Raw genomic sequence first — 13,009 nt, 5'->3', positions numbered from 1 at the left:
CAAACGCAAATGCCGCAACACATTAAAAAACCACAACACATTAAAAAGCCAAGTGATCGCGGGACTTTATTTTCAGATGGACCGATCAAGCGGCAAGTGAAGAAGAAGAACTACAATGTGAAACAAATAATGATAAAACAATAAATTACTTTTACTTACTTTTCCAACTTCTCCGTTCCTTTACTTTTCACATTGCCGCTTGATCAGTCCGTCAGAAAATAAAGTCCCGCGATTACTTCCGTTGTGGCTTTTTAATGTGTTGTGACTTTTTAATGTGTTGCAGCATTTGTGTTGTGGCGTTTGTATTTGTTGCGTTTGCATTAAAATAGAGCCCCGCGGTCATTTACGTTGTGGCTTTTTTAGTGTGTTGTGGCTTTTTTTAGTTTGTTGAGGCTTTTTTTAGTTTGTTGAGGGTTTTGTTGTGTTGTCGCATTTGTATTTGTCGCGGTGTTTGCGTTTGTTGTGACCCCTCTCAGCTTCCGTATAAACAGAAAGGCCGTAATCAATCAAAAGTTAGACAACGATTTCTCGGGAACGACACGAGAAGAAGAGAGTTGAGCTGAACATTTTTTGGTATTTCTCTGTAACAAGTCAGATTTAACTCATGACTCACAAGTTTCATCTGTCGTTTTATCAATACCCTGTTTCCTCGTCCTTTTTCTCCGGCATGAATAGTTGTTTTAGATGAGCGCCCCCTGCAGGTGAGTGCAGTTTGGCTCAGATATACACAGACACAAAAGAGTTTTGAAAGCTTTTGCCACGCCCCCTTTTGAATCAACCAGTCGCTCGTCAGCACGCGCCTTCAGCCGACCGCAGCCCTTGCCAACGGAGCGGACTCAGAGTGGGTGGAGCCGTATGCGAGTCTACGGACAGAAGTAACAGCAGGTCTCCAAAAACACAGCATCTCTCTCCTCCCACGAACGAAGCCTCTTAAATAAACTCCAGGATTGCCGCTTGCAGCAACGATTCATAAAACAATGATAATATTAAACATTACAATTAAATTAAACGTAAGCCTGAAGTCTGAGGAAAGCTCTGCGCAGTCTCAGGGCTCGGCTTTAACTCAACTTTATGCAAATTTGAAAAAAAAAAAGACAGAAAAAGTTTATGCAAATTCAACTGATTTAAATTCAGTGTTAAAAAATTGACTTCTCTGAGATGTTGGCAGGAAATAAAAGCTTGAAAATGGAGGTGTGATTGTAGAGTAAATATCTGTGGCTTCACTTTTTTTTTTTTTTTTTTTTGCGTTTGAATGATAAAAACAAATTTCTGCTCTTCAACAGCTCATATTTCCTCATCACAAACACAGACCTGGAGTTGTGTTTTGTTTCATTCACACATGTTTAACACACAAACCTGCACATTTAGTGATTTTCGCAAAACAAAAAAACACTCTGTTCCACCTTGTGATGTCATGTTGTAAAACAGGAAGTGCTCCACTGTGTTTGTAAACTCCACACAGCTTCATTAGAATCATTTGGGTGATTCCAGAGGTGTAGTGGGCGTGGTACATGGGGGTACACCGTCCACACACTTCTCCCGACGTGAGATATAAAACAAATAACAAAAATAAAACAGCTACAACTTAAATGTCAAACCAGAACAATGAAGAAAACAAACTGCACAGACTCATGAAATCTGCACTACTGTCCTATAGAGACCTGAACCAGGACTAAACCAGGACTGAAACAGGTGTAAACCAGGTCTAAGCCAGATCTGAACCAGGACTAAACCAGGTCTAAACCAGGACTAAACCAGATCTGAACCAGGACTAAACCAGGACTAAACCAGGACTAAACCAGGACTAAACCAGGACTAAACCAGGTGTAAACCTGGTCTAAGCCAAATCTGAACCAAGACTAAACCAGGTCTAAGCCAGGTCTAAAGCAGGTCTAAACCAGGACTAAACCAGATCTGAACCAGAACTAAACCAGGATTAAACCAGGCCTAAACCAGGACTAAACTAAACCAGGTATAAACCAGGACTAAACCAGAACTAAACCAGAACTGAGTGTCTGGACAGGCCCGTGTAGCTCAGCCGTCACCCGATCATACTTTGCGGGTACCTGACTCCACGGGCTCGGGGTCCTGACTCTCTCTCTCAAGTCCAAGATTAGTCCTGGTTTAGTTCTGTTTTAGTCCTGTTTAAGTCCTGGTTCAGTCTTGGTTCACGTGTTCATGTTCTGTAGGTGATTATGAACGGCGTTAAAAAAAAAAAAAACATCAAATATGACTGGATTTTACTGGGTTAGTGCCTTTATGTTTCTACTGAAAGCTCTGAAATCAGTAATCTCTACTAAACAAAAAGTAAAAGGAGCTGTTCACTTGAAAACTACAGCTTCATGACATTACAAGGTGGAAAAGAGCATTTGGAGCTTTGGAGACGTAGACAGAATCATAATAAAGATTTACTCAAACGTGTGATTGAAACAAAACACAACTCTCGTTTCAAATCTGAATCGTTCGCCTTAAACAAAACAAAACAAGTTCAGCCAAAATGGACCAAAATCTGAGTTAAGGCCGAGCCCTGGTTTAAGATATGACACATGAGGACCCTGTACAAACTGATGGAACATTTGACCCGACCCCACAGAGCACAACGCAAGTCCATCACATCCACATTGTGCTGTTTCTGACCACTCCAGCATGGCCGCCGCGTTAACGACGCTCGGTGCTGCCAGGCGACAAATATCCAGTGACTCTAGATCGACAAATACAGCAAACCCCCCCCCCCCATTACATCGCGTTACAGACTTAACTCCGCGCTCTGTTCCTTTAAGACGAGTCCCAAACGTACGCGAGTGAAGATGAGCGCAACCGAGACGGCCAACCAAGTGTCGTTTACAATTTGCAGTGTTCTTCAAATGGGAAAAAAAACGTGTTGAAAGCCAGCGTTGGGGTCAGGGCGCGTGCTAGTCTGATCGTTATTTTGCAGTTTGTGTTTAAATATTTGGGGTAAAAATTGCGAGAGAAAGTTGAAAGTTCATTCTCGTTGCATACATCCCCACGTTGAAACGCAATGAAGACCTGCTTCAGCCAGAAAATCCAAAAGATTTTCCACAATCAAAATCGGTGCTCTGAAAGTCACCTAGAGATTGGATTCGACATCATATTTCTTGCGCTAAAAAGACAAGAAAATTAAAGACAGCAGTTCTGACTATTTTAAAACGATGCTAAGCGCTAGTCGATCTTGAGATAACTGGGCGTGGTGTAGTTAAACATTAAAAAGTCCAGTTTGTAAAGTTGGTAAAGCTGCACTTGCTGTTGGCTGCTAATATTGCTAAAAAACTGCGCCGTCATCGCGTCCGTCGTGCGAGTCGACTTAGCGTAGCTCGGGAATCTCAGCGCGTTCCCCATTCCGATTAACCGCAGGATGTAGTTAGCGTCTTCCTCCAAGGTTTCGTACTTTCCCACCAGATCGTAGTGGATGTGGCAGGGGTGGCACAGCTGGTACACCGTCTGCCAGTGCTCGTTCAGGGGGCCGTCTCGCTGCGTGGCGGGATCCACCAGATACTCGGCGAACTCCCTGAACTTGACATCGTCGCCGGTGGTCAGAGCTTCCACGGTGGCGTTTTTGCGATAGCGCCGTACGATCCGGGTTCCGAAGCGTTTGTGGAAGGAGGAGTTGTACTTGAGGGTGAATTTGTTGCGGTAGGCGGAGACCAGGCGTTCAAAAGGTTCTCGGACGAAGAGGAACTTGAGGTAGGTCTTGAGGCGGTGGTTGATGTCGGCGATGCTGTACTGGTTTAAAGTCTTCAGATTGGACGGAACGTGAGCTTCGTTTGACGGTATCTCCATCGGGTCACTGCAGACAGAGAAAGAGAAGGTTAGATCTGACATAAACTAACATCATTTGACTTTGTTTCCTTCAACGAAACAAATGTAAGGTTTTCATGTCAAATTTAGTGGTAAATGGTAAAGATGCAATGAACTTTTCCCATGATTTGATACATATTTCGATACAGGCGTCTTTTTGCTTCTTGATACATATTTTGTGTTAATATCGATTTCGTATAATACAGTATAATAACATGATATTCATGAAACAATACATACATTACACTCAGTACATTACAGTACAACTCAGGGGAGGTTCTAGGATTTTTCTGAAACAGGGGCCATTAATGGGCCACATGTTACAATATGGAGTCAAGTACAGGAACATCTAAGCAGACAAATGATTCATTCAGTAGGGTGCAAATACGAGCACAGACAGTAAAAAGCTCTCCACAGGACTGTTTCTTCTTCCATTAACTTGTATTGATGCAATAGTTCTACTGCCACCAATAGTTTGGGGGTGAAATGCATCAGTGATCAATGAATCCTCCGGTTGTTCTTCTTGCCAGTTGCTTGACAAAACAGCGGCATTCAGGGGCCAATCAGATTAGAGTTGGGGCCAGGACCCCTGTAGTTTATATGTGAAGTGTTTTAGTTCATTTGGTTCAGTGATTTACACCATTTTTATTCAGTGAAAATAAGAACAGAGTTTCTCAGGCTGTTTTATATTTTATAATAATAAACCAGTCGACTCTTATGACTCTCTAATGATGATTTGATGGTTTCTTTTCCCCGAGTGTGTCTCTCGTCTCGCTGCGTCACACAGGCTCGTGTGTCGGTGCTGCTTTGCTCTGCCTCGTCTCCAGCAGCAGCAGAGACAGACAGTCTCTCCTCCCACACTGTCCCCTACAGTCTGTGCTCTTACAGACACACTGTGCTCTCCCATTCTCTTTGTGGACACTCAAACTATGTTTTATTACATAGAAATGTCTCAAAAGACTGTTTTCTGAGTAAAACTTATGAGTCTGAGAAAAAGATGGCACATATCAAGAGCCGCATCACCAGTGTGTATATGAGCGTGTCTGATTAAAGCCAAAAGCGATTCTAACATATTTAAAAGTGAATATCTTTGTCATCCCCGGGTCTATCTATATCAAACCCTCCTCTGTTAGAAGATTTCAGCTGTAAGTCCATATGGAGCTGTTTTCTGCTGCATCTGAGGAGGACGCTGCCATAACTGTTTCCCTTTCAGACCAAAATAAATGACAACACAGCATCACGTTGGCACATGTGCGTATCGACCAAACACGTGAATCAAATCGTGTCACCAGTATCAAACAATTCAATATTATATCAAAAATCATGGCATCTGTAATCATTGGTCACATTTTTCTACAGCGATTTTCCACCTTCAAGGCTCAAAGTGTTTACATGAAAGAACCAGTCACATTCACACGCCAGAGCACACAGACACTGGGGCGAGGTGACTTCAGTGTTTGGAAATGACAATGGAACCAGTGATGTTTTTATGCTGTGAGTGGTATTTGAACCGTCAACCTTGGGATCAGTAGATAAACGCTCTACCAACTGAACCGCTGCTAAGCTTGACTTCTCTGTGTCCTCAGATAAAACTGTACAAGTGTCTCCTCCTCTTCCTCTTCTCACTCACCTGTATTTGCCCTGCCCCGTCAGAACCATCATGACGCGTTTCCAGTTGGTGCAGGCCACTTTGGGGACGTAGCAGTAGATCAGCTCGTGCTCCTCGTCCACCACCAGATGTTTGAGGTCCCCCGGGGTCAGCACTCTCCTCTTCCTGCTGGAGGCGCTGTGGAGTCTGCACGTCTCTGCCACCTGCTCCCTGCGGGCCTCGTGTAGAACCGCTGCTCCCGAGAACTCCGGCTGCAAAAGCACGAGGACACGAGGAGAGACGTTAGGGAAGAAATCACGGTAGGAATCATTTTTGTACAGCGCTTTTCCACCTTTAAGCCCCAAAGTGTTTTACATCAAGGAACCACTCACTCACATGTAGAACACCCCCAGCATGATGTCAACGCATAGTATTTTCAAAACACATCACGCTGGAGGTGTGCTACATGCTTCTCTAATAGTGGAATGTTCAGCAGTTACCATGGTGACATGATGCACACATGAGCAACACTGTCACTGTTTAGATCGTCTGAAAACTCAAGAAAAAATACAAAATGGATTTAAAGAGCACATTTTCAGGAGCCTGTGATCAGTCCGAGCGTTCATGGTTCTGTTTAGAAGGGTTTGTTTGGTGACTTTCAATGTATTTTTTTTTTTTTTTTTGCATCAAACATGTCAGAACACACCCAAACACACACAGAAAGACAAGACAAGTGAACTTAGTGTGACCAGACGTCCCTGTTTACCCGAGACAGTCCCACTTTTAAGCCCTGTGTCCCCTGTCCCTGCAGATGTATCCAAAACCAGTGATTTGTCCCAGTTTTATACCAGAAATGTCTCAGGTGTCACTATTTTTGCCCAGTCTGATCCCTGATAACGGTAAAGAGAGACATACATTGTCATTAGTTTTGGTAAAATACAGAAAAGCTGCTTAAAAAACGACCAAAACACAAAGAAAATGTGACTGTACTAACTCACATTGGAGCAGAGTGCAGAACAGTTTTCCTTAATTACAGTTTTATTATTACCAACCGCCACAAACCAGAGTTGTTATTTTGAAAATCTGCTCACCCTAAGCCAATTATAAACTACTATAAACTAAAAGACAGTAAGGAATAAAAAAAAAAAAGGTTCGATCCCTGGGGAGTTTGCACGTTTCGCCCCGTGTGTGGGTGGGTTTCGTCCGGACACTCCAGTTTAACCCATCAACCCAAAACATGCTCCAAGAAGAACAGCTGATGAATAAGGTTAGTTAAATATCAATCAATGAACCTGTCCAGAGACGACAGGTGGAAATGAGCACTGATGCTACAACCTGGAACGAACATCTCTCCTGTTAAGGTTAATATATATTGTACATTGTCCCTGTCTCATTAAATAAACTGACTAACTAAAACGGTCAGAGTAACTACTGTATTTTTGGTCTATAAGGCGAACTTAAAGGTTGTATAGAGGATTTTTTAAAGGAAAAGAAATACAGCGACAGTCCTTTTTTCAAATGTTGTTCATGCGTGACACCACCTTCCTCCTCCACAGCTCCTCAGTAGAAACACCTCCTCCCGCCTCTTTACTCTAGAAATCACGTTTGTTTACAGCCAGTGCGTGTTCAGAATTACTGTTGAAGTGACCTGTCTAGAAGTCATTTATCGACCGACGCGTCAGTTTTTAGACCCTTCGTCTGCTTCAGTCGCGCAATCGCTGGAAGAGATTTCCAAGAATCACCTCAGTTTGTCTTCGCTCCTTTTCTCCTTCTCTTCTTCTTTCAGCAACCTCAAAAACTGACTTTCTTTTGCGGCAAATTAGTCATGGATTCTCGTCCGACATCACAACAAACTTTGTGCGAAACTGCAAGGAAGCTACAATTTTTAAAAAAACTCTAATAACTGTTGCATAAACCACATAATCCCCACGCGCCGGCGAGTCACTTACACTAGAAACATAGGGAGTTTTATTGACAACCCAACAGCCAACAGAAAATGAGAGAGCCTTGTTTTCCATTGGCTGATGATTATCTGGCCTCACTACATCCACAGTTGGTACATTTTCATTATTATTATTATTTTTTGGTCATCATAATTACAAGGCTGCTACGTCTCTGTAACGGTATTTTAAACTTTCACTGACAATTTGAAACAAAAAAAAAAAAAAAATCCTCCATACAACCTTTAAAATCATTTCATTTTCTCGTAAACTGACAGTCCGTCTTATTTATTAATTCTGGTTGTGTTTAGTGAGCTTGAACTGATTTTATCTGTTACACGGCGCTCAAAAATCTGTCAAACTGTTTTAGTACGACTTTGGTAAACTACGAAGCCACAGTCCTTGGTGGATTGTCAGAGCATTACGGCTGCTGTAGTGAGGAGCCTCGCGGAGTATTACACATTCACCAAAACAAGGAGGCGACACCGGGCGACTTACACCACGATCTGCCGACGGATCGTGGACGCCTGGGCGAAGGATCAGTCTCAAGTGTCGTCCGAGCTTCACTAAGGTCCGAATCACTGAACAGCGAAGTAACAGCGATGAGACTGACTCGAATAATGACCAGAAGGATCCAGGCTCGACACCGAAATCACCAGACTGTTTACTGATTAACTATTATAAACTGAAGATGAAGAATTTGATGGATTTGTGGAAGAGGAAAACTGAACTGAAAAAGTGAGTGTATTGTTTTGTGTTTTATGTGTTACAACTGAACAGTGTTGAGAGTTTTTGTGAATGAGTTGAATAAAGTTTGTTTTGTTTCCCTTAATCCTCCTTATAATCCGAAGCACCTTATGTATGAAAATAAACGTGGCAATTCAACATTATTGATACTGCACCTTATAATCTGAAAATTGCGGTTAATAAAAAACTGTTGACTAATGCCGGGCGTACACTGTGCGATATTTCACTCAGCCCCAGCTTAATCTGTACGACCAAATCGCAGAGTTTAAAAGTTCACAGCTCACGAATCATGTTCTCACACTGATGCACGGATGTGACCTGCCCGCGCACACTGTACTGTCACATAACGACCGGAGTTGTTGTTCTGGAAGTAGAAAACCACGGAATTAGAAAACCACAGACACAATGCTGATCCAGGCAAAAAACAGACGCGCTGCCTTGGCAATTTGTGCCATTCTCTGCGCAGACGAGCCCAAAAAGAAGAGGCGACGAATCTGGTCAAAGAAATGTCCGCGTAGACGTGGGCAGTACAGGTTGTCATTTCTTCAGAAGGACCTGGAGGTCAGTAGCATCAAGTTTTTCCCCAAACTTGTGTTCTGTGTTGCTCGATTAGCTGCGCCTCCATGTCCTGTGTCCAAAACAGTCGCCGGCGCCATCGTCCTCCACAACCTCATATCCTGCTTCTGCTTCTGTGTCCGCAGTGTATTCTGGCAAATCGGCTCGTGGATTGACTTCAACAGAGCAAAACCCTCACGAGAGGCAAGTTTGGTTTTCTTGCGACCTACGAATATTGATCGGGAGCTGGTCGTGAGGTATTAATCAGTTTCTTTCCCATGTTTACTACACGAAGCATGACACACAGTGAAGCCAAAACTCGGCCCGATCCCCAAAACAGTCGAACGAGTGAAAAATCGTCTCAAAAAAAGGGTAAAAAATCGTGCAGTGTAGGCCCGACTTAATGCTAATGCTCACAAACCAGCTCACCTGTTGGCGTGCAGATAAGTCACTTCTTTGTGGTCAGATTGTGTAAAAATAAAATTAAAAGATGAAGTCATTTGAGTAACAGAGCTTCAGACAGAGCAGTGCTTACAGTTAGCATCACTCCCCCAAGGAATGGGAAAGTATCAGTAGCTCAGACTGGACACTGGGGCGCATTGTGTCCAGCCTGTCATCCCCGCGCCACACACACACACACGCACGTCTGTCCTCGTGTTCTCAGAGACGGCATCGTTTTTGCCGTGATCAGATCTGCTCCATGTTCCGCTGTGGATCTGATGACCTCTGACCTCAGCTCCAACAGAGTCTCAACACTGACTTCTCTGTGTGTCTGTGTGTGTCTGTGTGTGTCTGTGTGCGTGTCTATTCATCTTCCTGTTCACACATTTTCCCACTGAAAAGATCAAGTATTCTGTTCTGAATCGTTAATCGCTATGGCAACGGTTCTATATTTCCCTAATTCTGAGAACCACGGACACACAAGATTCAAATTAAGGTCACACATGGCATATTACGCATTTTTCAGCAAAGATTTGATCATTTAAAGTTCCTATATTACGCAAAATTAACTCTTGTGAGCTTTAAGTCACGTTCTAATGTTGTTGCTTCCTCAAAAACACACCTGGAGTTGTGTTTTGTTTCATTCACACACTCTTTATTATGAGTCTGTCCACATCTCCAAATCTCCAAATGCTCTTTTCCACTTTGTGATGTCATGTAGTGGTTGTTTTTAAATGAACAGCTCCTTTTGTTTAGTAGAAATGGCTGAAATAATCCAAACGATTCTCTTTTAAAAACACATTGGAGCACTTCCTGTATTACCACATGACATCATAAGGTGGAACAGAGTGTTTTCTGTTAGGTTGCTTTATTGGTACATGTAGGTAAATTAGTTCTGCAGATTTGAGAAGCTCGTCCCACTTTTCACGTTTCATTCATCCACACTGGACACAATAAACACACATAAAAACACAGTTACAGATCAAGTGTCGCAGAGCTCCAGCGCTGAAGGGTTTTGTTTTGGTCCACTGTGTCTTTTATTTTATTATTTATTTCATTAGCTAGGACCACACCAACAATGACATAGTGCGAAGAAGTTTACTGATAATGTATGAAGCGAGGCAGAGATGGCTGGCTGAGACTATGGGTGGGGGCTCCATCTCAATCTTCAGTTGGCCCAGCTGGAACGGGACCCTGCCTGTAGGCGTCTTATGACTGAAAGACAAAAATAGGGGGTGGGAGGGTGGGGTGGAATTCGCCGAGACAAACTGGGATGATGGGAAAGGCTGCTACATATAGGCTTCTGGGAAATTGGAGGCGTGATTGAGGTGAGTTGTGGTTCGCTGGTGAGAGGAGAGGGCGGCTGAGGCCTGGTCCTGCTCCTGAATCTCACTTCATCATATTAACTACATTTATTCAATTCATTTTTAGCTTTGTGCATTTTAACACTTTAATTTATTGTTTCTATTCATGCTTTACTGTCTTTTATTGTATTAATTTGTCTGTGCAGCACTTTGGAACCTGTCATGTTCCAAGTGGATTGGACTGGATCAATTTTCAATATAACAAAATGTGATTTTCCAAGACAGGGCACTAAAACTGATATATAAATAGATTACAGTGTATTCATTAGTACAACAGCAGCTAGAACGAAGAAAAAATGAAGCCTCTGAAACTCTTTTAAAATGATCCTTCTCTTCACCTACTCGCCCATTTAACCAACTGATTCAAATTCACTCAAACACCTAAATGTGCAGGGTTTGTGTTAAACAAGTGCGAATGAAACTGAACACAAGTCCAGGTTTGTGATGAGGAATTGGGCGACCAGATTTTCAAAATCAAAAACAGGAACATCCCTGGTTTGTGGTAGTTAGTAATAATAAAATTGTGAAACAAGTTCTGTACTCGGCCCATTTACTGCAAAAAAGTTTGGCTTAAGATCTAAACACTGAAATCCATCAGAAAATGACATTAAAAGTCGCAAAATGATGTGTCCATGCAGCAAGATCATTTTACTGGACAAGTAAAGACTCTTAATCAGACGACCTCTAGACTAGAATGAAACATCTCTGGTCTAGTAAGTAGATCATAAATCTGAAAACAAGATGAAGAACCTGATATAAGTTTGATCATCTTGGCCAGATCGGAGAAATTTGCAGTGTTCATGACTTAATCATGACTAACATGAGTCAGTATAGTCACATGTTCTTTGTGTTTTGGTCATTTTTAAATGGCCCATCTCACACAAAATCTCTTTTCACATTGTATCTTCTGCACATAAACAAGCACTATTTGGGTTTTGGAACATCCATTACACAATAGTTATGAAATCTTACTGTTTTCTTGAAGACAGTCACAGACCAGGAACTATGAAACTATTGCTCCTCCCCCCGCCCGTCCTGAGAAAGCACAGGCTCCGCCCTCCAAACGTGATGTAGGCGACGAGTGAGCCGCCCTTCCTCCGTCCATCTCAGGGAGGGAGGGGGAGACAGGTGTGACCCTGATAGTGGTAGAATAAACTTGTATTCATCATGGAGATACAGCGCGTTCAGCCGCATGTGTTGGACCCGGAATCGGACGAGGACTTTGAGGAGCACGAAGCTCATAGGTGTATCTGCCGCGTCATTGTTGAAGCAGCTTTAGTTCGTTGTGACGTGGGAGGGTGGCAGAAATACACTGCAATTAAAAAAAAAAACTAAAAAAAAACACAGAATCAATCGAAAAACCACTTGGGCGACAAATCCAAGGCCCACACATCACTCTTAGAAGGTAGAAAGCTCTGAAAAGTTGATTTTGCATGAGACGGGCCCTTGAAGCAGCTTTTCTGCATTATACCAAAACAAATGACACTTTATGTCTCTTTTTACTGTTGTCAGGATCAGATTGGTCAAAAATAGGGACACGTGGGACATTTCTTGTATAAAACTGGGACAAATCAGTGGTTTTGTATAAATCTGCTGGGACAGGGGACACGGGCTCAACACTGAGACTGTCGGGGTAAATCTGGTCACCCTAATGAGAAAACTACATTAGAACAGATCATAAAATTGTGTGATCCAGGCCCTTTAAAGCCTCAAATGGCTGAACAGGACGCTGCGGTGTCGTGTGAAAGCTGGCGGTGAGTTGAGCTGTTGGTTTTACACAGCTGTTAGCTTGTACTTTAGCTGCGTTAGCCTCTGGGGACGTCTACAGCAGCGCTTCCTATTGAGCGCTGCTAATAGCGGCTAGCGGCTGTTAGCGCGCTGTGATGTTGCGGTCGATTTGGCCCGGTCTCCCTCGGGTGCTCAGGTATACACGGCCAAAGTGTCACCTCAGCAGATTCTCTGGAAGATGGAGGCCACGCAGCGCTGGTTTAAACAGGGTCTGGGGAGGAGAGGGTCCTGGAGGCGGCTGAAAAACGTGTACAAGTATTTCAGCTCATTACCAGGCTTAAGGACGATCATTTGTTCCATCAGGTTTTGAATTTCTCACTTTGAACTTTTGAACTTTGAAAAAAGATGTTTGAATGATTTTTATTCAGAATTTTTGTTGCTGGAATTTTAAGTACACTTTTTCAATATATTTCAAGTTCAAAATAAAAATTTTACCTTTAAAAATTCAGCACAAGTATTTTCAAGCCCTCAAATTTAAGGCCCCGTCCACACTAGGGCCCGGTCAAGCAGAAGTATATAGCAACTGATATAAAAATGTATTGAACAGATACATATGTACTCTAGTTTATGAAACTGTTGACCTTTTTTCTGTACCATTTTTGGTTCTAAAGTTCCATATGTTTTAAACAGACCATGTATGAAACATGGAACAAAAATTATTTCCCAAATTTCAAAGACCTGAAAATCATGTAAATAAATGGATGATTTAATCATATCTTGTGTTATTCCATCTTTGAACTGTTGATGAAGGGACATGATTTTAAAAAAAA

General features: G+C 42.5%; 1 protein-coding gene across 1 annotated transcript in view; it reads right to left on the bottom strand.

Moving 5' to 3' along the window:
• Positions 1-3,180: 3,180 nt before the first annotated feature.
• The window catches only part of chst11 (carbohydrate (chondroitin 4) sulfotransferase 11), a 36,585-nt gene continuing 26,756 nt past the window's right edge, over positions 3,181-13,009 (bottom strand). The window contains exons 2-3 of the mRNA XM_055153224.1: positions 5,447-5,676; positions 3,181-3,805 (exon numbers count right to left, since the gene is read on the bottom strand). Coding sequence (XP_055009199.1) covers positions 3,181-3,805; positions 5,447-5,676 — 855 coding nt within the window. The remainder of the gene's footprint in view (positions 3,806-5,446; positions 5,677-13,009) is intronic.

Source organism: Boleophthalmus pectinirostris, unplaced genomic scaffold (genome assembly GCF_026225935.1).
Source record: "Boleophthalmus pectinirostris isolate CB_2022bp ecotype Guang Dong unplaced genomic scaffold, ASM2622593v1 HiC_scaffold_18, whole genome shotgun sequence".
Taxonomy (NCBI): domain Eukaryota; kingdom Metazoa; phylum Chordata; class Actinopteri; order Gobiiformes; family Gobiidae; genus Boleophthalmus; species Boleophthalmus pectinirostris.
Note: the sequence above shows the minus strand (reverse complement) of the source record. Positions and strands in the feature narration are given on the sequence as shown.